Here is a 23,674-nt window from a genome sequence, read left to right as displayed (position 1 = left end):
TGACTCCTTGATGTCGGTATAAGGTCGAAGTTAGGTTGACTGTGATCAAAAGCACCGTTTATATCTCTAGTCGATAAGCCGCATGGGGACGCTGCTCCAGTATCCAAAGATCTGTCTTGTGGTGACTGATGGACCACAAGGGTAATCGTTGACGTGAATGCTTGGTGTTGTTCCAAGATAATCGGGCTTTCTCTTGAACTGATAATTTAAGTTGTCGTCGAGATGTAGTTGGAAAAAAAATGTTTCTGTGAAAGACTGTGAGAAGTCGAATTGCCCACCCTCACTTTGTTCGGAGTCTGACCCCGCGCCTTCTTAGGATACTATCAGGAAAGGGGAGGTGCGATTGAAGTTTTTCTTGTCAAAGCCGATAAGATGATATCCAAAATTGAATATGCACCGGGAATTCGGGTTCGGCAAAGGATAAGGTTGCCTGGTAGCTGGTTCGTCGAGTACTTGTCAGTAGTCGTCTAACTTGACGCCACCGAAAGCCGGTGATGGGTTGTGAGATAATTACTCAGGCTTGCTGGGTTGGTGGTGGTGGGGGAGCTCCTATCAGGAAAGCGGTGTGAGTCTTATCGACCTTATCGCGGTCTGGAGGAACCAATCTCCGACAGCGGCATCTGTCCAAGGCTTAGCGCGGTTGATGGGTTCTCTCCTCTGCTCCTTCAATCCAGTTGCTGCCAAACCTTCAGGCCGGAATGAAAGAGTTTGGCTACTAAGAAAATTTCTTAGAATTGTGTTAGCAAAAAATGCCATTGAATGCGACTTGACATTTTGTTGCTGCTCGCGGTCTCGAGAGGAATTGCGATGAACGGATGCAGAGTGGAACTAGTCCTATTCGGGTAAGAGGGCATGGAGGGGTAAACACAGGCCGCGCAGGGGCCGCGGGGTCCTGTTCCAACGACGAAAAAAATTTGGAGTGTCGAAGTCGGAGGTTGCCCCTCCAAAAGACTCGGAGCCATTTACTCATCGAAACTATCCTTTTTCTCACTTCTGCCGCCTCAATTCACTCCAGAAGCCTGAACTAGATCCTGGTCCGACTGTGCGTCCTCTTCTGCTTGATCTCCGTTGTTCTCACCAGTCAGTTTCTTCCCCTTCCCTCCCGAAAAGCCGTTAGAACTCGGTATCGCGGGGTCGGAAGCGGTGGGGCATTTCACGAGTGCTAATCCGGGGGTTAGACGCCGAAGCGCAACTCACTCCGAGCCAAACCACCGTGAGTTTTCCCGCACATCTGAGAAGGCCCGACTAACATGACAGAAGGATATCTGAAACTCTCTTGGAGTTCTGTTGATAAACATGGCCTCCAACGAAGTTGTTCCCAAGACCTGCAAGGTCATTCTGGCCGACACCATCGCCAAGCGTCTCCTGGCTGAGGTCCACGACACCCTCGCCAAGGTGCAGGGCAACGGCATCTTCAAGCCCACACTGGTTGCATTCCTGGCCAATGACGACCCGGCTGCTCTCCAGTATGCCGAGTGGTCTCAGAAGACCTGCGTCGAGAAGTAGGCCGACCCCGCCGTTGCAGAAGATTTCATCTTCTGCGTGTGCTGTGCAAAATGAGCAATGAGTGCAATGGTACTGACAGGCGACCCCTTTTTTCTCTCACAGCGGCTTCAACTTTGACCTGCGCCGGGTCGACAAGGAGCAGCTCGAGGACAAGATCACCGAGGCCAACGAGGATGACAAGGTCGATGGCATCATTGTCTACTACCCCATCTTCCCGGGCAACCCCATCCACGACAAGTACATCCAGGAGACCGTCTCCCTGGCAAAGGACGTCGAGGGCCTCTGCCACCAGCACATCTTCAACATGTACCACAACGTCCGCTTCTTGGACCCGCCTCAGAACCTGAGAAAGTCCATCCTGCCCTGTACGCCCCTTGCCGTCGTCAAGATCCTGGAGCACCTCCAGATCTACAACCCGATTCTTGCCTACGGCAACCGCCTGTTCGGCAAGACCATCACCGTCATCAACAGATCCGAGGTCAACGGCCGCCCGCTGGCGGCCCTGCTGGCCAACGACGGCGCCACGGTGTACTCGGTCGACATCACCGGCGTCCAGCTCTTCACCCGCGGTAAGGGCATCAAGCAGATCCGCCACCAGGTCGAGAACAAGGAGGGCTGGGGTCTGGAGCAAGTCCTGCCCATCAGCGATGTCATTATCGGCGGTGTCCCCAGCGAGAAGTACAAGATCTCGACCGATCTCATCCGCGAGGGTGCCGTCTGCATCAACTTCTCCTCGTTCCGCAACTTTGACGCCCCTACGGTCAAGGAGAAGGCCGCCATTTACGTGCCGTCGGTCGGCAAGGTCACCATCGCGTGCTTGTTGAGAAACTTGGTGGTGAGTAAACCCCCTTTTGTTACGGGTTCTCGGAGAACAAGGTACTGATTGCTTCCAGCGCCTCATCGCCAACCGTCCTACGACCAAGGACAACGGCAACGAGGACGCCTCCACTGCGCAGGCCAGGAGCGAGGCTTTTACCGAGGGCTAAGCGCACACATGGGATTGAAAGGACACACTTGGGTTTGGCTAAAGAAAAGCATTGAGGATTGTTTATACCTGGTCAGCCATACGGGAAGGATCACTGAAAGTTTGCATTAACGGGATGGCGGAAAGAAAAGAAAAAGCATAGACTACATGGGTATATCCGGGACATTTCAACATAAAAAAGAAACGTGCATTTGCCCGTATCACAATCGAAGGAGTTTGGTAGATGGCGCGTTTCCCGAGCACTTTCAGTAACTTTCAGTGGGACGACGTCGAGTTCGAGGCCATGATGGTTGGCATGTGGATACATGCCATGCCGCTCGCGACAATGCTCTTGTCGTCAGCCCGCATTGCAAGACAACATCTGAGACAGAGAAGGAGCGGATCCGGACCCTGAACATTTCTTCGCACACGGTAGAGACACGCAAAAGACATTATGTGTAAGCGTGCCCACAAGGCGGGTGGGTGTGTGCATGTCAGCGAGGCCGGGAGCGTCTGGCTCGACCGCATCACCGTGATCAGGTAGATTCCCCGGAGAATACCAACTTGCCTTAGAGAGAGGTATATCAGCCCGGGCCACGGCCAAGACCGAACGAGATAGGCGACGAGATCCGGGCGCAGCGCCTCATCGGCCGGCGTGATAATCAGGCTGCGTGGGGAACTGTGCAGACCGTCATACTCATTTCCCCCCGTCGTAGAAGAAATTTTGGAGTCAGTCAGTCAGCCACCAGTCATGGACAGGTCATTTCTGGCTAGCCTGCTTTCCATGTTGACGGGACCGAGTGCAATGTCCTCTTGGCCTACAGAGTGCTCTCACAGGTTTCCTTCCCACGTTCTCGGAATACCGGTCTCGTCCGCAACGGGTCTCCTCCGGTTTGAACGTCACAGGGGTTTCGCCTTTGAGGGGAGGTGCCGGATCGCTGGATTCGCCCAAGACCAAGATTTGCGCCGAGAAGCGTGGTCAAAGGTTGGTTCGGCGACGAGGTTTCAATGCAAACGGAGCAGAAGAAGAAAAAACCAGATCGACGAAGAGGGAAGGATATAGCCAATGTGTGATAAGAGCTCAGATGTCATGGGCCTGCGTGGGATTGAGAAGAAATGGCGTCATAGAAGATGTAGAAGATGAGAATGCATAGAACGGAACGGTCGAGGTGACATTGTCCGTCCCATACAGAGGTACCCTCAGGTCCAACGTTGGACTTCTTTCTTCCTTCCCTTTTTGTTCTGGGCTTCTCTTGGCCTAGGCGCGTTACAGGCAAATTCAGCCCAGGGGCAGAGTGTAACACAGTGCACCCAAAATGCGACGCAAGAAAGATAGCGACATCCATCTATGGATGGGTCGATCGATGTATTATCGACCAGAAAAATGGCAATTGTTCCAGAAAACCCGAAAAACTCGGCTGGCTTGCTCGCTCTCGGTTGCTTGTGTCGCTCATATCGTCTCGCAGCCCCGCCCGCTTCAGCGGGCTGGAAAGTCTTGGTACAGAGTGAAGAAATCCACACTCGGCCCCAGAAGCCAGAACGAGCTGTAGAAGGGGGTTAATTATCAACAAATGAAGGAGTGTCATGGAATGGAAGCCTTAGATCGTTACCAGACCAAGCCAGCAGTGAGAAGCCTCATAGAGGCTCGAGGGTGGCTCAACGGCCAATGTCAATGTCCCCCCCCCCACATCTCACCGGTAAGGTTGTGTGTGTTGAGGGTCATGATAGAACTTTCCAGAGCCCACTTTAGGACGGACGGGTTCGTCTCGAAAGGCGAGTGACAAGCGGGGACAGACGGGCGGGAGAAGCGATGGAAGACTGACGGGCATCACCAGCGTAATGCGTAGGGTGCATCGCTACCGCGAATGATGCTCGGCGTCCATAAATGACCATGTTAGGGGGCGGCCACAGACGGCGTGAGAACCTGGGAGAGTCAGGCAACGACAGGGTTTTGCATGCGGAAGGCTGATCAATTGCCGAAATTCGAGGTTCCAGCACTGCTAGACTCCACGGTGCGAGAGTGTGCGGCCTCTGAACCAGCAGCCAGTGAGTGCGAGTGCATGGCGAACTTGTTGCACCTGGATGGCCATCTCCATCCCCAATGCTCCAGCTGCTACAGCTCCAGATTCCATTTCGAGAACGTGGAACGGCCAGGACCAGGAAAGAGGCAGCCCCGAAGAAGTGGCTCCCTCAATACCATTTCCCCCCTTCCCAATTTGATCCCAAGACGGGGTGTTGATTCTTCTCGATGAGTCCTGGCTGCTCGGAGAGTCCTCATGAGCGCCGAACCCACCCCACTGGTCAATGCTCACGGAGGAGACTGGGGGCGAGCATTCGGTTCATTCATCGGGTCCAATCATCCTGAAAGAAGCTCACTGTGTTTCAACCTTTCCATGCCAGGCACCGCAGGGCAGAACCTGCAGCAAGCAGCAAGTGCAGCAACAAGGCAAGGAACGGCGCTTGTCCAACACGGGTTAATCTCAGGACCAGGTAGGTACACCGGAGCCCACGCAATGATATCGCCTTGCATTGGTGGCTTCCAAGCGGAAGCCAGCTCGCAGTGCAGGGCTCCAACACTGAAAGAGAAGGAGGAAGACCCGCCGTCATGTCCTCCCCCCCCTTCTCTCTCTCCATGCGTGCAACCATGCAGCTCAACCAGCTCTTGGCAAGCCACTGCGGGCTACTGGGATGAGCGGCCTAAGGGGGAGCCAAGTGCGAACCAGGCTGCACCGGGCTTGGTCTCCCCCTCTGCAGGAGCGAGAGATTTGAAAATTTTACGAACAGAAGGGTTGCTGGGGCATGGGGAATGCCTGTTCCCTGTTTCCTTTGGGGCCTTGGGTCCGTCTTGCGAATGAACAGTCGGGAAGAGCATGGTGGACTGGCCTGAAGCGAGACATCAGGGGACGGGACGGGGGGTGCCAGACCACAACACGTCAGGTCTCGACTTCGTCAGCATCGTGGACAATGCCACGCGACAGACCTTCTTTGATGAAGGGCATCTGTCAGTGCCACTTGCTAGTAGTCGCCTCTCAATCTACCTACATAGACACGCCCACCAATGAATCGTCCCTCATATACGCCATTGACTCGCTGATCGACGGGCCAAGAAAGTTGTTCTGCAGCTCGCTACTGCAACACAAACAACTTAACTTTCCCTCCGGCCTGGTCCAGGCTTGTGCGCCTCTCCAGCCCGTCACTGCCACGCTCCTTCACCCAAGAGCACTCGCCCATTTCTCCCACGTCTTTCCTTGCGGCAGAGCGTCCTCTGTACGGACGGGGCACGAGTGTTCGAACAAACCACGGAGAAACTCACTTTGCATTGGTCCATCAACTGCCGCCTCGGTTGGTGTCTCAAGCCCTGCGATCCTGCAGAGACAAACCTCGCCTCGGACCCTGGGTCGCTCATCTCCCGCAGCCTCTCATCTTATCTCGCTGGCCCGGCCAACGCAGATTGGTGAAGGGGAATCCGACGAGGAATACGACAAATTCACCGGCACCATCTTCCACCTTTCACACATCCACCTCCGCCTCCAGCTGCTGCTCTTCTTGCCGCTTCCAACTTGCGACTTACCACTGCTGCTGCACCTCAGCGAGAGACAGGCCAAGCACTAGAAAGCACCCGCTGCATGTCTCACACGCATCCGCCCGCCCTGATTGGTTAACTTTCTTCATTATTTCAAACATCCTGCGGGACCCCCCATCGTTTTCGCGCTCAGCACCAGCAGCTGCAACCCCTTAAACCTCGGAGCCTGTCGCGACAAGGCCGTATTTCAACAGCCAGCGTTTTTGCAAGAGGAGGAAAAGAAGGGGGACAGCCAGATTCACGAAACACCGCAGGCGTTTGTTCTGGAACGCGATTCTTTCTTTGACCGACGACACACGGGGCAATCCGAGCTCCTCATCCCAGCCATCTTCCCGGACACGGCACTCTGTTTGCCTGGGCTGCGCATGCATACAACGAAGCTCTCTATTCCCGCAAACGGTCATCTCATTGCTGCATCGCCTTCCCCATTCAACACTCAGCAGGGCCACGACATAATCTCGCATATCTGTGGTCGGGCCCCCGGACGTATTCGACGCAGGCAGGATTTCTGCCATTTTAGCGTTCAACCTATACGGTGGCACCAGCGGCATCCCGATTTCCCGCAACTTATTCACAGCACGTCAAGCTTCATCTGATCCTGTTGCAAACCAAATAACAGCGCTTGGCCCTGAGTAACAAGTCTTCTTTCATCCGATTACGACCGGACGGGCTACAGGCCAGGCTGAAGTTTGGGATAACGGTTCTTGCTCTACCCGAAACTTTGCTCGAATGCCTTCGTCCCATCTGTTGCATATTGACAACGAGTAATCGACCATCGAGGGTTCTGCGCTACGAAGGGTTCGCAGTTTAGAAACAGCAAACCGGCTATTCCGTCAGGGGCCGACTCGCGTTGGGTCCCAACGACTCCACGGCCGCTGCAACAACAATCATCGCCTGCAGCCAAGATAAACACCCACCCGCGCAGGAAGCTACACGGCCACTGCCTGAATCGTTTGCCAAAATTTGGCCATCAAAAACCATGGCGACGCAGACGGTACACGCCCACGCGGGCCACGCCCATTCGAGCTCCACCTCCTCGTATCCCCGCGGCCTGCGTCTCCTACATTGACGAACCCCGACATGATTCTCCCCGACTACGATCGCTCGCCTTCTCCCGAACGATCGACTTCTCCGCTAACCATGTGGAAGAACGCGCATGCTGTCGATATGAACATGCAGTTCCAATTCCCGCCGAGCGCATACATCGCCGGCCCCGTCACCCCCACGACACCAATCATCTATGGCAACGGGACCATGCTGTCTGATATTGGCGAGGTCACCGAGGCTGAGAGCACACCCGGCAAAGCTTCGCGCCCGACTTCTGTCATCTGGTCGCGACCCAACAACGGAGGCGCCGACGAACCGCGATACCCGTCACCCACGAAAGCGCTGGAGAGTTTAAAGCAGCGAGCAGCGCGGGCGACGCGTGAACGGCGATCCTCCATGGACTCGACAAGCACCATCACCACGATGCAAGACCAAAACGCCCTGTTCGCCGACTTTGACGACACCGTGAGCGTCGACGACAGCAACTTCCAAGGTGACGACGAGGAGAGCATGGCGGAATCGTATGTAGAGAACTCGCCTGTTCGCCAGGGGCAAGGCACCTCGCTACCCGTCCCTTCATCTCTCGACGATCCCAACAGATACTCGACATCTCTGATAAGTCGCCGAGCCGAGCAAATCTTGGCAAATGCCAAACGGAGGCTCACGGTATGTGCCCACGGTTTCTCCATCCCCAAGACGCTTGCTGACGCATACAGACCATGGAAGGCAATCTTTCAAGAGCGCGAAGTTCATTGAGCATCTCGACGCCTTCAATGTCATCCCTCGACGGCAGCCACTCAACTCCTTCTCCCCCGATAAGGTCTGCCTCATCGGTAACCTCTCCGATGTCTGGTGGTCAGGGGCATGCAAGGATGCTAAGTGACACATCAATCAGCTTCGATGTAAACGCGGGCAACGTTCCCAGAAGGTCAGCCAGTGCGATGGGAGCAGCAGGTGGATACCGACAACCATTTTCTGTACACAAGGCCTCTAACGATGTCTCGTCGGACCGCCACAACTCGGGAGGCGAAGGACATCCGCGCTACAAGGCCGCTCAAGAAATCGGCCTGGAACCACTTGGAGAGGACGAGGTCGCACAAGAGTTTCACTCGGGGAGTGACAGTAACAAACGGGAGAGTCTCTTGGGCCCGGCATTTAGCTCCACGAGTCGCGATAGGCCATTGACACGCTCGGCATCAGTGGCGCAAATGCGCGATATTAGGGGTCAGGTACAGGACCTGAAAGGAAAGATCTCATCTCTGAGAGAGCAGGCGCGTGCCGACAGCATGCGAAGACGCAGCATGCAGAGCCTGAGAACCCCCAGCCCGTTCACTCACGCTCAGGTCGACCAGTGGTATGCCGAGCCCCAGAAGCAGCAACCACCGGAGGAGCCATCAACCCCCAGTTCGGAAAAGAATCCGTGGAATGCGGACGCGATAAGCGTTGATGGACTGGTCGAAGAGCGAGAAGGAAGAGCCGAGGCGGGTGAACCATCAGTCGTGGATGATGAGTCGGTTATCGAAGAATACGATACTGCACAAGAGGTCATTCGGCAGGGGGAAAGGCAAAAGGCACTCGATGCCATCGAGTCAAATGGGAATGTGGAGGATGAAGCCGATGAAGACGACATCTCCGACATGCAGACCGAGGACGGTTTCGAAGACAGCGTGCAAGTACAGGAAGGGGAGGGATACGACAGCGACAGCGGAGATTCACTTTACCATGATACCGTGCAGACTTTCATGTCTCACGAAGACCGCGAAGATGCCTTCGACTATGAGCATTTCTTCCTTCACAGCGCGATGGGTACCCTCAGCCAACAACGTCGTGGTAGTGTTAGTTCCGAGAGCTCTGTTGAAACGACTCGTGGGCCCATCGCCTCCAACGAGCCGGTTCGGCCGAGGTCGCAGCACAGACGAGGCAGCGGGGACACCACTTCAACCATCGAGTCTTTCGCCACAGCACGCGAGGGTCGGTCCAGCCGAGTAAGCACCAGCGAAACTAACGAGGAGCTGAGGCACGGTATTCTCACACCCCCAAGCGTCAGCCCCATTAGCGAGCAAACTGAGAGCCCGCCAACCGCCAAGCGATCAACCAAGGGGGGCAACACGGGCGGCGAGGATGCTTTGGAAAAGCTACGGAGCCGTGCCCGCGCAGGCTCGACGGTCTTCCGTCGGCCGATGAGTACCCAGGCAATCATGGGCCACCGCCCGTCGACTGCATCCTTCGACTCGACAGGCACCAACCGGAGCTTTCCGTTGGTGGGCAAGGCGCGTCTCAGCGCTGGGGTGCTCACGCCTCAGAGCTCTCCCGAACTGGAACTCAAGACCATCTCGGATGCCCTGATGAGCGAGACGGCGAGCGTTTGCGACAAGGAGAGCATGCACACGCCGGACCAGCCTGCCCCATGGAGCAGCTGGCAAAAGAGGACCAGATTCTGGTCGAGCGCTTTGTAGCCAGCCTGGGACGCTGCGTGCTCGGCATGAGCGAGGCCGGCAAGGCCTCTGCAGAAACCCGGATGTACAGGAGGCGCATTGATATGGCGCGTCGGATTTTGGAAGGCATCGACGGAACTTCATAAAGGCGACGTCATTTTCTTCTTCCATTTAAGACGATATGCTTGGGGGGGGGGGTTCTGGTCCTAGACCATGATAAGGGCCCAGTTGCATGCCACCGCTGCGACAGGGACAGGTCCAGGACATTGACGTTGGCGTCAACGAATAACTGATAATGTCAAATGAAATGCGAGGGAAGCCGCGATCGGGAGAGGGAAACGACGCGGAAGAGGCTTTTGCTTGAGCAGGCCGAATGATGATTTACATTTCATAGATTCGATTCCGATACCCTTCTTTGTACTTTTTATATTTGGCTGGTGTACCAACCCTTTTTCTTTCTTCCTCTTCTTGTATCCCAAACGTTGTCTATCCACGCAAGACCTGCCCGACATTGTTTTTTTCCTTTGTCTAAAGAGAGATTCTACATCTGGAACGTCTTGGGAACACCAGTGCTGGGAGTATATTATTAGCCTCGAAGGGACTGGGGAAGTGCCTTTGTATCCATCCAATACAAGACATTCCTAGACCTTATTGCGTCCAGTGTTTGGGTATTACGAGTATTTGCCTTGGGGAGCAAGACAGGCGAAAGTAGTCTCGGAGCAAGCGGAAAAGGGTTCAAAGGTGGTTCGTCAACATCAATTTCCTATCATACAACCCCGAGATTCGATTCGAGCCGGAAATTGTGGCCGGGGTCCAGAGCCTGCTTGTGCGCCACGTGCCATTCATAGGTTCTGACATTTTGACAGCTTCATTTTGGGTTTGTACAGCTGTAGTTGAGAAACAGAGGGAACGATAATCAACCCTCAAAAGTGATGTTTCTGGCGTGATGGATCTGCAGCGTTTCCCCAAGAGAACAACACCTATGCGACCAACGGTACTTGGTCCGGACTTTGGCCCGGGCCTCTCAGATGCAGTCAGGTTGACCTGTAGTCTCGGCACTGGGGGCCAGCTCTGGACCGTTCTCCCACATGCTTTGGAGAACAACCAAACACATTGAACCACCACCCGTTGTTTTCTCCACTTAAAACTACCACGACAGGACTGCGAACCGCACACAGGTCCCTTTTCGCACACCGCATTTGCTCGTGCTCGTGCTCGTGCTCTTGCTCTCCAAGGGTCCAAATCCACCAAACTCCACCCTGACCCCTTCCTTTCTTCGCAACAGACAACAAGACCTCACCGCGACTTGTTTTTGTTCCTCCCCTGCTGCGCCGACTTTCACGAACAAGCCCAACCTGGCAGCAGCAATACCTCTTTGCGTCACCTCTGTCCCATCCGGCGACGGTGCCTTGAACAACCTCCTCTTCCCACCTCTCTCTTCAACTCTCGCACGTGCGCACGCGACACAGCAGTCCTACGGTCCAACGAACAACGAACAACCAAAAGAACCAACGGCCAGCAAAGGAGTAGAAGGCACATCGGAAACTTCTAAATCACCCCCGACGGAGAAGAGGGTTGAAAACACCAAAACGACGCTTCTACCAACCAGGATCAAAGCAACAACGCGAAACGCCACAAAGAGACAAAGGAAAAAAATGGCGGAACCATCCATCGCAAACTTCCTCCTCCGCTCCCTCCTGCCCCCCGACGCCGCCGACTTTATCCACAAGAACGCGCTGCACCCGGCCTCCCCGCTGCAGCAGCTCCGCGCCCAGGCCCAGGCGGCGGCCTCGCGCGCCCTCGACCAGCTGTACCCCTACCTCGCGCCGGCCGTCGACGCGACTCTCGAGTTTCTGCACTCGTCGCCCGAGCTGGTGAGCTTCGCGGTCCTGCTGGCGCTGCTGGCGGCCACGGTGGTGGTGCTCAACTGGATCCGGCGCGTCGTGGCGTTCTGGACGGCGCTGGTCCTGAGGCTCGCGTTCTGGGGCGGCGTCGTCGTCGTCGTCGCCGCGGTGTGGCAGAGGGGCGTCTGGGAGACGGCGCGGGATGCCGTCGTCGTGGGCGGCAAGGTCGCGGGCTTCGCGGTGGCGGTCAAGGACGTCTGGGTCAGTGAGTACAAGAGGTACGAGCAGGAGACCAAGGTGCAGGGGAGCAGGTACCGGTAAAGGGCTGGCGGGGAGTAGGAAGGGGGGCGGATAATGCGAGATGGAAGGGGAGAGAGGGACCGCTGGCATACGAATGAATGGTGGGATATACCCCGAGGGAAAGACGCGTTGGGAGGGCGGGGCAGTGATGATATACGAGCAGTGTCATACCACAGAGGATTCGAGGCGGTTGTTTTGTGGACGAGGCCGCGGGACAGCGGCAGCCACCACGGGAGAAGTACCAGACTGGATACATACAAGGCCACGGCTGGAGGTTGGACAGCGTGGTCGCAGCCTGAGCATGGGCTGGCACGCACATACGCGGTACGACATGCAGCATAGGGACAACGTCTCGGGACGTCGCCGGATACGATTATGAACGAGTCAATGGATGTTTAAATCAATACCAACGCCAACGCTATGCAAGCAGCCATATTCCCCCATCTACCTGATGCCTGTTCTTTTCTCTCCTCGACTCTCCCGTCCGTCCCTGCTTTGGTCCTGGGTTCTCTAGCCGGCATCTCTTCCCACAAACTTGAACTAAACCCCCGAAGCCGCAATCGCTCGAAGCCATGCAGCAGCATACGGCCAACAGGCCTAGTCGTCGTTGGGCTCGTCAAACTCGTCGTCCTTGAGCTCCTTGGGCTCCTGCGCCTCGTGGTACTGGATGATGTCGTCAATGTAGCTCAACACGGCGCCGACGCTGTCCTCGTCCGTGTTGTCCAGCTTCAGGTAGTTGACCATGCTGAAGCTCTCGATCAAGCCCGCGACGGCCCTGTTGAGCCGCTGGAAGCTCTTGCCGCGCATGACGAGGTCGCGGTCGTGCACCTCGCCGCGGCCGTCGTCGAGGTCGCCCCCCCCGGCGGCGACCGGGTCGTCGTCGAGCAGGCCCGTGTCGGGCGTGAGGAAGCGCTTCATGTCCTTCTTGCGCACCTGGTCCTTGACGAGGTCCATCTTGGACAGCACGTTGATGTGCGGGATCTCGAGCATGATCATGGCGCTCATGGCGCTGAGCGTGCCGGCGAAGAACTTTGCGCGGTCGACGACAAAGGTCGCCTCGAGGAGGTAGGCCGCGCAGAGGCGGATGTCGAGGGAGCCCGGCTGCGAGAGGAAGCGGGCGAGGGCCGGGAGGATGGGGATGTGGGTGTACAGCTCGATCTGGCCGGGCATGTCAAAGATGATGAGGTACTCCTCGGTGAGGTTGTCGAGGGCCTCGGTCAAAAAGTCGAGGTTCTCCATCAGGAACTCGAAGCAGTAGATGAGGCCACCGTTGGGGCCGAGGCCAACCTCCTCCATGGCATCGTGCAGGGAGATGAGGTCCTTGATGTCCAGGTCGGGGGCGTGCTCGAAGGACTCGGCGGCCGGGTCGAGGTTGACGTAGAAGGCGGAGCGGCGGTTGAGGTTCAGGTGGGTGATAAGAGAGGCGCAGAAGGTGGACTAGAAGAGGGGGAGAAGCGGTTAGTTTTCCGGTGTTCGGGGGCGCGGCTTGGGGAGGAACGGTGGTGGGATTCATAATTCACCGGTCGGGCCGGCCACCGCGGCTGACGCACGGGACAATGTCTGCATGAGACACCCGATCGGAGTCCGGCACGGAGAACCAGCAACGAGGCGAGCGGGACTCAGGGAAGGGGGGGGAACATGGGAAGGAGGATATTCACCTTGCCGGCCCCGGCAGGGCCCATGACCATGACGCCGTACTTGGACATGATGGCGTGGATAGGGAGAAACGGGACGGGAGCTTGCTAGGGGTCGTAGGGCAGTAATGTAGGGGGAGGAGCCAGGAAGGGTTCGGCGACTCGTCTATTGTCGTCTGTCTTGGGTATTGTGCGGCGGTAGGTGGTGGCGGTGGCCTTGATTCAAGATCGGCAGAGTCACTTGTCGCAGAGTTTTGGAGGAGAGAGGAATGATGTTTTTGCTATGGAAATTTACCCCGCCATGCAGGAACGGGTGCGCGTCTAGGGGTCGCGGTTGATCAGCCTTTTTTGGCGCCACTTCTGGGTCAGGCTCGAGAAGGGCCAAAATTCTGATGCTTTGTAATAAGGCAAGAGAGTGATGAAAAATCTCCTGGTACAGAGGCAGGTGAGGTATCTTCCTGGCGGAGCGGACTACAACGTGCTGCCCGGTGAGAGTCAAAGGAAAACATAAGAAAAAAAAGTTTTGCCTTGTGGTTGCGGCCATGCGGCTGCGATAGCTGGCGATAAGAGACAACAAAAATCCTAGTCACATTCTCCCCCCCTCCCCTCAGGACTGCGTCCACTCAGGACAATGGGCGAGCTTGCGGACGGCTTGCAGCGGAATTACGGGCCAATGCCGCTCGCACGTGTAAAGCACGGGAGGGGCACATTCTCACCGGCCTCTTTAGACATCTTCTACAGCTTAGCTCCTTGTCTGGCTTAGCTCTTGTTTCGGCGGGGGTTTCTCACTCGTCTGACGATTCAACGACAACACCCCCAGAGAGGCATCTGGAAGGGGGGGGGGGGCTTCGCGGCGCGCTCTCGGAATGCGAATCCTGTAGGAAGCATAAGCCCCCGAGGGAGCGTGGGCCATGGACACAATAGCGGGCCTCCCTTATGAAGCGGGTGAAGGCGGGCACGTTGGAATGTCGCCGAGCGGTGGACGCGCCCCGTTGGCATTCCGTACCTTAGACAGTCACCGTCGACCTTCGCGCGCCGTGGAATGCGTCTGTCTGTTGGACAATGCATGGTGAAATGGCCCGACATACTCCAGAGTCAGGGCTGGCGGAATTGCCGTTGAGAGTTTCAACTCCCGTAATCGTCCATGATAATTGCGCAATGTGCCTTCGGCTAGGCACGAGCATCCGGACACACACACACACGCACACACGAGGCTATGTTAAGGTTCTTCGCCTGCCTCATCTCTCACCAACGCACCCGTACCTTAGCCGGAGATAGGTAGAAAGTTGGGCGACGAAACAGAGGAGCACCGAGCTCCCTCGGGGAACAATCACCGCTACTCTTGTCGGGTGCGTATCCTGGAGACTGTGCAAATCCACGAGCTGCCCTGGATCACCCGCTGTTGAACCACCAACCAAGCCGGCTGCAGCGGTCCACGGGTGCCGTTAGGTGGCCTTTGGAAGCGGGCATAGAGCCAACGTACCTACATGGATGGCACTTGAGCGTGGGAATTGGCACAGAAATGCTGCGAAGGCGGTCAAGGGGGGAAAGTCGTGAGGATGGCGCAATCTGGAGAATTTTGGGTCCTCCCCCTCGACAGGGCTGGTACACGAGAATGGAGGGGTCGACCGGTGAATATACCTCCTCCTCAGTGTGAATCACTATGCCCACGTGGGTACCTACCCTGTCTTCCGGCCCTCGGCCAATGTCTCCCACGAATAATGCGTCAAATCCGCTTGAGCTTTCGGCCAGAGAGGAGTGAGTGAGCGAGAATTTCTTCCCAACCATCCCGTCCCCGGGCACCACGTCTCTGGTCTGCCGCGTTTCTTTTAAAACCCGAACGGCCACATCTTCCTCTTTTACTTCCTAAACTCTTTTCCCCTCCTTCTACATCCACAAGCCTCGCCTTCCTCTGTGTCTCTCTCCATATACCCAAAAGGTATGCAATTGACCTTGCACTGAGCTTCCAGACCCCGCGCGACAAACACTTTGTCCCCACGCAGACCCAGCAGCCGAGAGATAGAAAGAGAGAGCACTGCTGACCCAGCGATAACAGAAGTAGCTTTTTTCCCTCTTGCTATCTTCATAGCCCCTCGGAGCCCCGCGTCGGTAGATTTAAAAATCGCACCGAATCTCCCTCGACCTCTCCTTCTACCAACTCTTTCCCTTCTTCACACATCCTTTTCTCACAACCCCCCACCCATCCCCATCCAAAATGTCTGCTACCAACGGTGTCAACGGCAACGGCGTTGCCAGCCGCAAGCACTACAATGAGGGCAACTTCCTCTTCACCGTAAGAAACCACTCTCTCCTCGCACTCGCCGCTGGCGGTGAAGACGAAAAAACCCACCTGCTAACTTTACGACGTAGTCCGAGTCCGTCGGTGAGGGCCACCCCGACAAGATCGCCGATCAGGTCTCCGATGCCATTCTCGATGCCTGCCTGCGGGAGGACCCCCTCTCCAAGGTCGCTTGCGAGACTGCCACCAAGACCGGTATGATCATGGTCTTCGGTGAGATTACCACCAAGGCCAAGCTCGACTACCAGAAGGTTGTCCGTGAGGCTGTCAAGGGCATCGGCTACGATGACTCCGCCAAGGGCTTCGACTACAAGACCCTCAACCTGCTCGTCGCCATTGAGGAGCAGTCCCCCGATATCGCCCAGGGTCTCCACTACGAGAAGGCCCTCGAGCAGCTCGGTGCTGGTGACCAGGGTATCATGTTCGGCTACGCCACCGACGAGACCCCTGAGCTCTTCCCCCTTACCCTCCTCTTCGCCCACAAGCTCAACGCTGCCATGTCCGCTGCCCGCCGTGACGGCTCCCTCCCCTGGCTCCGCCCCGACACCAAGACCCAGGTCACCATTGAGTACAAGCACGACAACGGTGCCGTCGTCCCCCTGCGCGTCGACACCATCGTCGTCTCTGCCCAGCACGCTGAGGACATCACCACCGAGCAGCTCCGCAAGGAGATCAAGGAGAAGATCATCAAGAAGGTCATCCCCGAGAAGTACCTTGACGACAAGACCATCTACCACGTGAGTCATTTTCCGTATGCCGACTGCCTTGCACCGTTGCTGACAACCCCTCTCCCAGATCCAACCCTCTGGCCTCTTCATTATTGGTGGTCCCCAGGGTGACGCCGGTCTGACCGGCCGCAAGATCATTGTCGACACCTACGGTGGCTGGGGTGCCCACGGTGGTGGTGCCTTCTCCGGCAAGGACTTCTCCAAGGTCGACCGTTCCGCTGCCTACGTCGGCCGCTGGATCGCCAAGTCCCTTGTCAACGCCGGCCTCGCCCGCCGTGCCCTCGTCCAGCTCTCGTACGCCATCGGTGTCGCAGAGCCCCTCTCCATCTACGTCGACACCTACGGCACCTCTGAGAAGACCTCTGACGAGCTCGTCGAGATCATCCGCAACAACTTTGACCTCCGCCCCGGTGTCATTGTCCGCGAGCTCAACCTGGACCGCCCCATCTACCTCCAGACCGCCAAGAACGGTCACTTCGGTACCAACCAGAGCTTCACCTGGGAGCAGCCCAAGACTCTCAAGTTCTAAGCGAACTTGTACTGGACCGAGAGCAGGATTCCTTCAACAAGCTTCCTGCATTGCAACGACCTAGACGTTTATAATAATTTTGATATTCATGCGGACAGGCACTCAACATTGGCGTACGGTTCTCAACGAATCCCGGTTTCAAGCCTTTTTCGGGGTAAAGGCAACACACAAGACACAGGGCGTGGTCTTTTGGTAGGGTCATTTTTTGTTCATGTCAAACGGTGTTAAAAACAATCGGAACAAGGGAGCGGTGGCGTCTTTCAACAAAGACACAAGCGGGATTAGGATCATATCCTGCAACTTCTATTTTCTTTTTCTATTTTCAAAGTCACAAAAAGAGCAATGCATTATGAGAAGATACCCTTCGCATTGTTCGAAAGGGGACAACAAACAAAGCATCTACATCGGCGTTAACGGGGAAACAAAAGAACTTCAACATCTTTTCTTTCCTGGTTTTCTGGCCGACCATCTCTTGCGCGGTTAGGAGGGGAGACTGATGTGGCAGGGCAGGCCGAACGGCCGGGGCTCGGAAGGTTGTAGATAGGTAGACCATTTGGCTACTAGCAATAGAGATGAGGTTCTCTAGGACTATTGACTCCCGCCGCTTGTTTGACTCGTGATTATTGGTTTGGACTAGGAGTGTGTCGTTACCGTTGGCACGCGTGGTACACCGCCTGACGTGGAAGTCTGCGTCGAGTGTATGGCAGGCATGTAGAACGAAGCAAAACGCCCCAACGCGCATCACCGCCTTTTGGGCATGTCTCTCAACTACATAATGCAGACGGCGCACCACGAGACGCTTGACCTTTGGTTCCTGAGGGCGGTGGATGACCAGCTTCAGAAGACTTACATGATTATGTGGGCAAGGGAGCCCGCGTCTAGAAAAACTCCGGCCTCGGGCACATATGTAGTCCAACTCTTGCCTAAAAAAAACCAGTTTACTTTACAAGTAGGGGGGAGCCGGTAGGAAAGGAGAAAAGAGGCAACGAGACATCGGCGGCCGTCCCCATCTGGCTTCTCCTCGGTGACAAACCGCATGCATCTCGACCTGCTACCCAAGGGGGTGGGACGAGGCCAGTCCTCTATGGGATGTTTCCAGTGCAACCACACCAAGTTCGTCCGATCCGGTGGAGTAATCCGCTGGACACCGGACGGACGCAACATGGAAGGGTGGCCGAGTTGGTTATGGCGCCAGGTTAAGGTCAGCTTAACATCTGTTTCCTGGTGGGGCAACCCGCGCGAGTTCGAGTCTCGTCCCTTTCAATGTCAATTTTTTGCCGTTTCTGTCGAGTCCGTTGTGTACGTGTTCTATTTTTCTGCGTCTGCGCTCCTGGTTGGTTTCTTCCTCCGGCATTGTGTTTGGTGGTGTTGATTGGGAATAGAAGTTGTCGTTCGAAGTGTTCTAGCAGGTATTATGCTGGACGCCGCTTGCTCTGATTACATATCGTTGATGTGTCTCCTTGTCGTTTCTCCTGCGGCAACGTGTAAGTGGTTTTCCTCATGGTTGTTGGGTGGATAGTTCGAGACTCCTGTCTGCTGCATCTATGCATGACCCACGTCTGGTTAACCAACTATTTTCATTTTAATCAAATCGACACTTTCCAACTCAAAGACGATCACAAGTCATACTTCGGATGACGTCCAGTATCACCTGCACCTTGTTCCGTTGAAGAAGAGTTACGAGTCAGTACTCAGACACCGATAACATGCCTCAGGTGTATCTGCTGCACATCGAAATTCAGTTGCCTCAAGTTTTCTTGCTTGTAAGTTTAGTGATCAAGCTCTTAGACTGATGGAGAACTCTGGCTTTGACGTCGGCTCGTTGAGAATGTAAGTTCCAGGCAATGGCTTGAGTGAGTTGAAGTTGTAACGGCGCTTGGGAACCAATCTTGAGTTCCCGAATATCGTCACTACTAGAGGGGAACATCTGCCTGAGAGGACCGACTTTCTTGAGCAAACGCTATGCGAAATGGAGGCTAGCCTGATCCATGAGCTCTCTGCAGTCGAGCTGCGATCAACTCATTGTCTCACGAGCGACTACTATGTCCAAGATTTTGCTTCCTCTCCTGAGTGGCTTTCAACATTCCCAGCCCCTGATTTCGTAAACGAAAATCAGATTGTAGAGCGTACTGATCTCATAACCGGGAGTCTCAAGGTGTGCTTCTCAACATAGTACCACAAGTGATCTGCGTGAGAACGCGACAAGACTGAAGCTGACTCCTCTTCCCTGCCGCTGGTATGTAGGTACTGTCTCCTGTTACCCTGACTGGACCATCAAATGAACCGCGCGGTGGCCAGATCTAAGGCTTGTGTAACCGCGAACGACCTCATCTTACATCGTACAGTGACAAGTTGATTGGATGCTGGCATTTCTGCCAACACGGTTAGCGCCCACGGTGGCATATCCCGTCGGTAATTTGAGAAAAAGACAAAAGGTAAACTCAACTCATGTGTTGGCCACCCCAGTCGAACGGTAGCCAATGAGAGGATCCGAGAGACAATATCGTCTCATCAACGTTCGCTGAGGGTTACTCTCGTCATGTGGCTTACTGTAGAAGCGCACATGGCAGACATCTGGTTGCCACAACTTATACGAATTTGCCAAAGAGCTGAGGCATTGCAGTTAAAACAGTTACCGTTATATTCTTAAGTGCCGAGCTGCAATAGCAGAATGCTGTAGCAAGTAAGGAATGCATGTCAACAGGTAGCTAGTTGCTTCCGATACGGAACGGGGAACCGTCAAATGATATTTTTCTGCGTGTTATGGGTCACTGCTGGCTCTCTGTCCGCGAGATGTGCCTATCATTGCCAAGAGTTTCGATCAGGTTGTTGTCATACCAAGAGGGCTTACGCTGAGGATCGTAAGAATCCCGCCTAGGCATCGACCTGGTCAAGGTAGAGTCAGTCTGGCCGTCTTTGGAGATATGGCACCGAGGTAACCCAATGGCAGGGCTCATGCGTGGCTCCAACCCAAGAAATTGATTGCGAATTCGAGCGGCTGGATGAGTGAACATGTGTCGACCTCCGGTCTCCTGAGGCGTTGGCCGGTCATCAGATCTCTACAGCGAACCGATGACATGGTTATGGACCCATTGAGTGGTCATGACTTGCACGCCGAGCAGAGAAACGAGATATTAACACACCCAAAGTGACTCAATGGAGCTAGCCATATGGTCTCAAGTTGGTAAGCCAAGTGCTCGCTACTGGGAAATGCATCCATCTCAGCGCCCGCGCGAGCGGTGGTGTGATGGTTGTATGGAAAGGGCAGCCGGTGTGGTAGACAACATCGGCATCGCTCAATTGTCCACTGGCCTGCATAGTTATCATGTTTGACCGATGCTTGTAGACCTTGTATTTACCCCGCTGGGAGGGTCTAGGTCAGGGCGATGCCAAGTCTATCCATCCTCCTCGACATTCCATTTTGATGATTGCAAAGGCGCCAGCGCCCGGCGACATGGTTCTACGGAGCAAGTACCATATTTCAGGGGGTATTAATTACGCCTAGGAGCAATGTGCGTCTAAATTTGATCCAGTCTCTCGCCGTCAAGTGTAAGATGATGTTGGACGCAAGATGGGCTTCAAGAGTTGGCAAAACAACCTCGGAGCAACAAACGAGCTTCTCGACAATAATTACCCGCATGGTCCTTGTAAAGCGGTAATATTCTGCCTGACTTAGATTTGCCCCCAGAATCAACGTATTTTCTGGTTCCGCTCGGGGTATCTCGGTGGCTAAAAGAGTCATGCATCAGCTATGTTTGCGTTCACGCCCAATCTGAACGATAGTAAGCGAGAGCGAAGGTTCCGTCAGCCATGGCAGACTCCAAGCGAGCATGTGATTGGAGTCCTATAGCAGCATGCAAGAAGTTATGCCGAGAAAAAAGGTGCAAGGTCTCGGACTGGGATCAGGCCCAAACCCTTCTGGGCTCTTAGCAGGTCAGCGCGGCATGAATACTATTCTTTCCTTTGAACGTCGATATGTTTCGAGTGTTTGACAATTCTGCCATAATCTCTCGACTGAAGTTCATCGCATAGACTTTGCTGGCTCGTACTGAAGCCATCCAATACCGGCCCCAATAACGGTGGCCCGGGAGAGGCAGTGTGGTTGATTAGGGGTGCAGGGGTGTGTTCTTGCTCAGCGATTCGGAAGGATGATATGCCACAAGGTTGAAGGTTTAAGGGGCTCATTCATAGCTAGACGCCGGGACTGGTTCGGTGATTTCGGATAGGGCTGCCGCTGGGTCGAATGGCAGATTAATTCTTTAGGGGACGGTTGTGGTCGTGGTTGCAAGGCCTGAGGTCTTTGAACAATAGAGAGTTGCTCCACTTACAACGGAGAACAATGAAATACTGTTCACGCAACAATGCGAAGAGTCGGCAAGGTGGGTCCGTCTTCCGTGTGCCCTGGCACACTGTTCCTCCTCTGCCTTGCTCCACGCCATTAGCAATGTAGTTTTCCGAGAACAATAACGCTGACGACGCCATTCAGCCATGAAAGGCCGCAGTCCGTTCGCTTCGCTGCGCTTTCGGGCTTTGAGACCGGGTGCCCCAGTTAGCAGATGCAATGACCAGCTAGGACATTGTCCGTTTTGCAGATCCCATGCCGCTGGGACAAAGCACCAAGAAGATCCTTTACTCCAGGGTGTATGGGTTCCCAAGACCATCTTCTTCAATCTGCGCAGACTGGCATGATTGGCTCCTCAATGTCGTACCTGGCGTTTGTCGCTTCGCCGAACTCTCGAGACATCTCCTAGTTTCCACCGTAGCCACAAAGGTGTAGTCCAAGCAAGAGACACGGTCTTGGTCAAACAGATGATTGCGAAGTCTGGCTCAACCCTTTTCATTCGGTTGACTCGAACATGGATAATACCGCCAAGGGTGCTGCAACCTGACCTGGGTGCTTATACCGTTCGTCCGGAGATAGTGTAGGCGGAGTTGACAAAGCATTCACTGTTGATGAATAATTGTACCGAGTCTTAAAGATAAGCAATGGCTTATTGCGCCCACCGAGTCTGTTTCCAATGTCTGCACTGCCCGCCATTTGCCCGCGGAACGTGGGACGCCAATATATCAATATTCTTGTCCGTGCCATGTGCATTCTTCCTACTTGCTCTCATGTCTCCACTATAGAACCAGATATTTCTTTGGAGTTTTATAGTACCTGATCAAATTGATAGATGTATATGATATACTCCCTCTGTTTCGTGGACCTGCAACTGCCAGTTTATTATACAATGCTTCCCTTTCAAATTCCTCTTTCCATTGAGAACTGCTACATGGGATCAACATCCATACCGATTCAGCTACCACAGCTACCCATATCGAATGTTTGTTTTATAGCCTTTTCCACCGCACAAAGTATCAGAAGATGACTTCCGCAAATCATGGCATCCACCCACAGAGGCTCGCCGTACTGTCGGGACTCCACGTCCTTGCCGGTCCCAAGAGAAATGACTCTTGTCAGCACGAACAGCCTCCGGCGTACACGCCGCCGGCTCGACCGAGAATGTTCGAAGATGTCGCTCCCAATTTCGTTGGTCAAGATGCTGTTCCAGAAGGTGGTGGTCCTGGAACCATCCAACCTCTCGATTCTTTCCCGGAAGCTCTCGCTGACGATGACGTTGAGGAATCATCACCTATTTCTTTACGAATATCGACACGGATTAAAGTAGCTAGCGACGGAAATCTCATCGCTCTGCCCTGCGCACCCAAAGATGAAGCGAACTCCATTGCTAGGGCAGTCATTGAAGCCATCCAAGGTCGAGATTGGATGGCGGGGTTCCCAATGATTGATGAGAATGGCCGGCCGAGGCCACTCAAACTGGAGATCGATGCAGGTATAACAGTTGAGGGATCTTCGAACGTGATTGGAACGGAATCAGTCATCGATCAGTTTCTACGGCGCGGCACAAGGACACAAACCAGATCACCAGCTTGCCAACCTACAAGCGAAACGTCAGATTCGGTAACACCTCTTATGTCAACAAAACGAAGAAGACAGGAATCAAAAGTGGACGCGACTGAGGAGGCTGTCCGCAAGCGAGCTCGAAGCGAGTAGTAGAGCTATCGTGGAGTGACCTTTCGTCCGCCACTCTGCCTACGCTTCGTTTATCACCTATCGGCATATGGTTGTTCTCCTGATAGACATGCAAAGACCATGAAACACCTTGTTCAGCATCCCGAAATGAGGATATCTGGGGGGGCGTTACAAGCACCCGTACTGCTACAATTACCTTTTGGCAAGGTAACCAGTGCAACAGCAACTCCGAGTCATACGGAAGAATAGACATTTACCTAAATGGCAATTAAAAGTAGGAAATTGGTTTATCTTCTAGCCTTTGCAATCGGCATGTACAATGAGAGTGGGCAACCATTCTAGGTTTCGTATATCCAACGAACAGAATCCCATCCGGCTCATGTTGAAGCATACGCTTCTACATTCTAGTTTTACCAATGTAATGCTTGCAAATTCTTTCGAAAATGCGCCGTCCAATTGCACATGGCCTTACGTGCGTAGAGCTCACGCCGCTGTTGGTTGTGCAGGCCCCTAGCAAACAATATGCGTGGGGGGCCAAGAGACTTGGGTATACCCGCCGGAGCCCTCAAGGGATGTGATTTGATGAGAGAACACTGCGGGGACACAGCTCGGGATTGATGAATGTGGCAAGCAAATAATTAACAGTTTGAGAGTTGAATACAGAGGCCGTTGAAGAAATACATTGGTATCTGCCTCCTTTTGACAGTGTAATTTACCACAGTCTGTTTGGCGTTATCACTGATGACACCTACCATTTGAAGACATCGAAAG

The 23,674-nt window shown here is 54.6% G+C and overlaps 6 protein-coding genes and 1 non-coding gene across 7 annotated transcripts; 6 read left to right on the top strand and 1 right to left on the bottom strand.

Annotated features, from left to right (window-relative positions):
• Positions 1–1,296: 1,296 nt before the first annotated feature.
• On the top strand, positions 1,297–2,492 carry ColSpa_00322 (methylenetetrahydrofolate dehydrogenase [NAD(+)]; the record flags this gene model as incomplete). Its single annotated transcript, XM_049266534.1, has 3 exons — positions 1,297–1,502; positions 1,609–2,341; positions 2,400–2,492. The coding sequence occupies 3 exons, from the start codon at positions 1,297–1,299 to the stop codon at positions 2,490–2,492; spliced, it is 1,032 nt and encodes a 343-aa protein (XP_049122491.1).
• A 4,641-nt stretch (positions 2,493–7,133) lies between these two features.
• ColSpa_00321 (uncharacterized protein) lies at positions 7,134–7,983 on the top strand (the record flags this gene model as incomplete). The annotated part of the gene is made up of 2 exons (XM_049266533.1): positions 7,134–7,766; positions 7,840–7,983. 2 exons carry the CDS (start codon positions 7,134–7,136, stop codon positions 7,981–7,983), a joined length of 777 nt encoding a protein of 258 aa, XP_049122490.1.
• Positions 7,984–8,041: 58 nt separating this feature from the next.
• ColSpa_00320 (uncharacterized protein) lies at positions 8,042–9,556 on the top strand (the record flags this gene model as incomplete). The annotated part of the gene is made up of 1 exon (XM_049266532.1): positions 8,042–9,556. One exon carries the CDS (start codon positions 8,042–8,044, stop codon positions 9,554–9,556), a length of 1,515 nt encoding a protein of 504 aa, XP_049122489.1.
• A 1,634-nt stretch (positions 9,557–11,190) lies between these two features.
• ColSpa_00319 (uncharacterized protein) lies at positions 11,191–11,700 on the top strand (the record flags this gene model as incomplete). Its single annotated transcript, XM_049266531.1, has 1 exon — positions 11,191–11,700. One exon carries the CDS (start codon positions 11,191–11,193, stop codon positions 11,698–11,700), a length of 510 nt encoding a protein of 169 aa, XP_049122488.1.
• A 576-nt stretch (positions 11,701–12,276) lies between these two features.
• ColSpa_00318 (GPN-loop GTPase 3) lies at positions 12,277–13,385 on the bottom strand (the record flags this gene model as incomplete). Its single annotated transcript, XM_049266530.1, has 2 exons — positions 12,277–13,116; positions 13,338–13,385. 2 exons carry the CDS (start codon positions 13,383–13,385, stop codon positions 12,277–12,279), a joined length of 888 nt encoding a protein of 295 aa, XP_049122487.1.
• Positions 13,386–15,528: 2,143 nt separating this feature from the next.
• ColSpa_00317 (S-M checkpoint control protein rad4) lies at positions 15,529–17,027 on the top strand (the record flags this gene model as incomplete). The annotated part of the gene is made up of 3 exons (XM_049266529.1): positions 15,529–15,606; positions 15,684–16,232; positions 16,968–17,027. The coding sequence occupies 3 exons, from the start codon at positions 15,529–15,531 to the stop codon at positions 17,025–17,027; spliced, it is 687 nt and encodes a 228-aa protein (XP_049122486.1).
• A 1,006-nt stretch (positions 17,028–18,033) lies between these two features.
• ColSpa_tRNA_023 lies at positions 18,034–18,132 on the top strand. Its single transcript is given in 2 exon segments — positions 18,034–18,071; positions 18,089–18,132. It is a non-coding gene; the product is annotated as a tRNA-Leu (tRNA).
• Positions 18,133–23,674: the final 5,542 nt, after the last annotated feature.

This window comes from Colletotrichum spaethianum (assembly GCF_022836535.1).
Source record: "Colletotrichum spaethianum MAFF 239500 DNA, contig01, whole genome shotgun sequence".
NCBI classification, from domain to species: domain Eukaryota; kingdom Fungi; phylum Ascomycota; class Sordariomycetes; order Glomerellales; family Glomerellaceae; genus Colletotrichum; species Colletotrichum spaethianum.
Note: the sequence above shows the minus strand (reverse complement) of the source record. Positions and strands in the feature narration are given on the sequence as shown.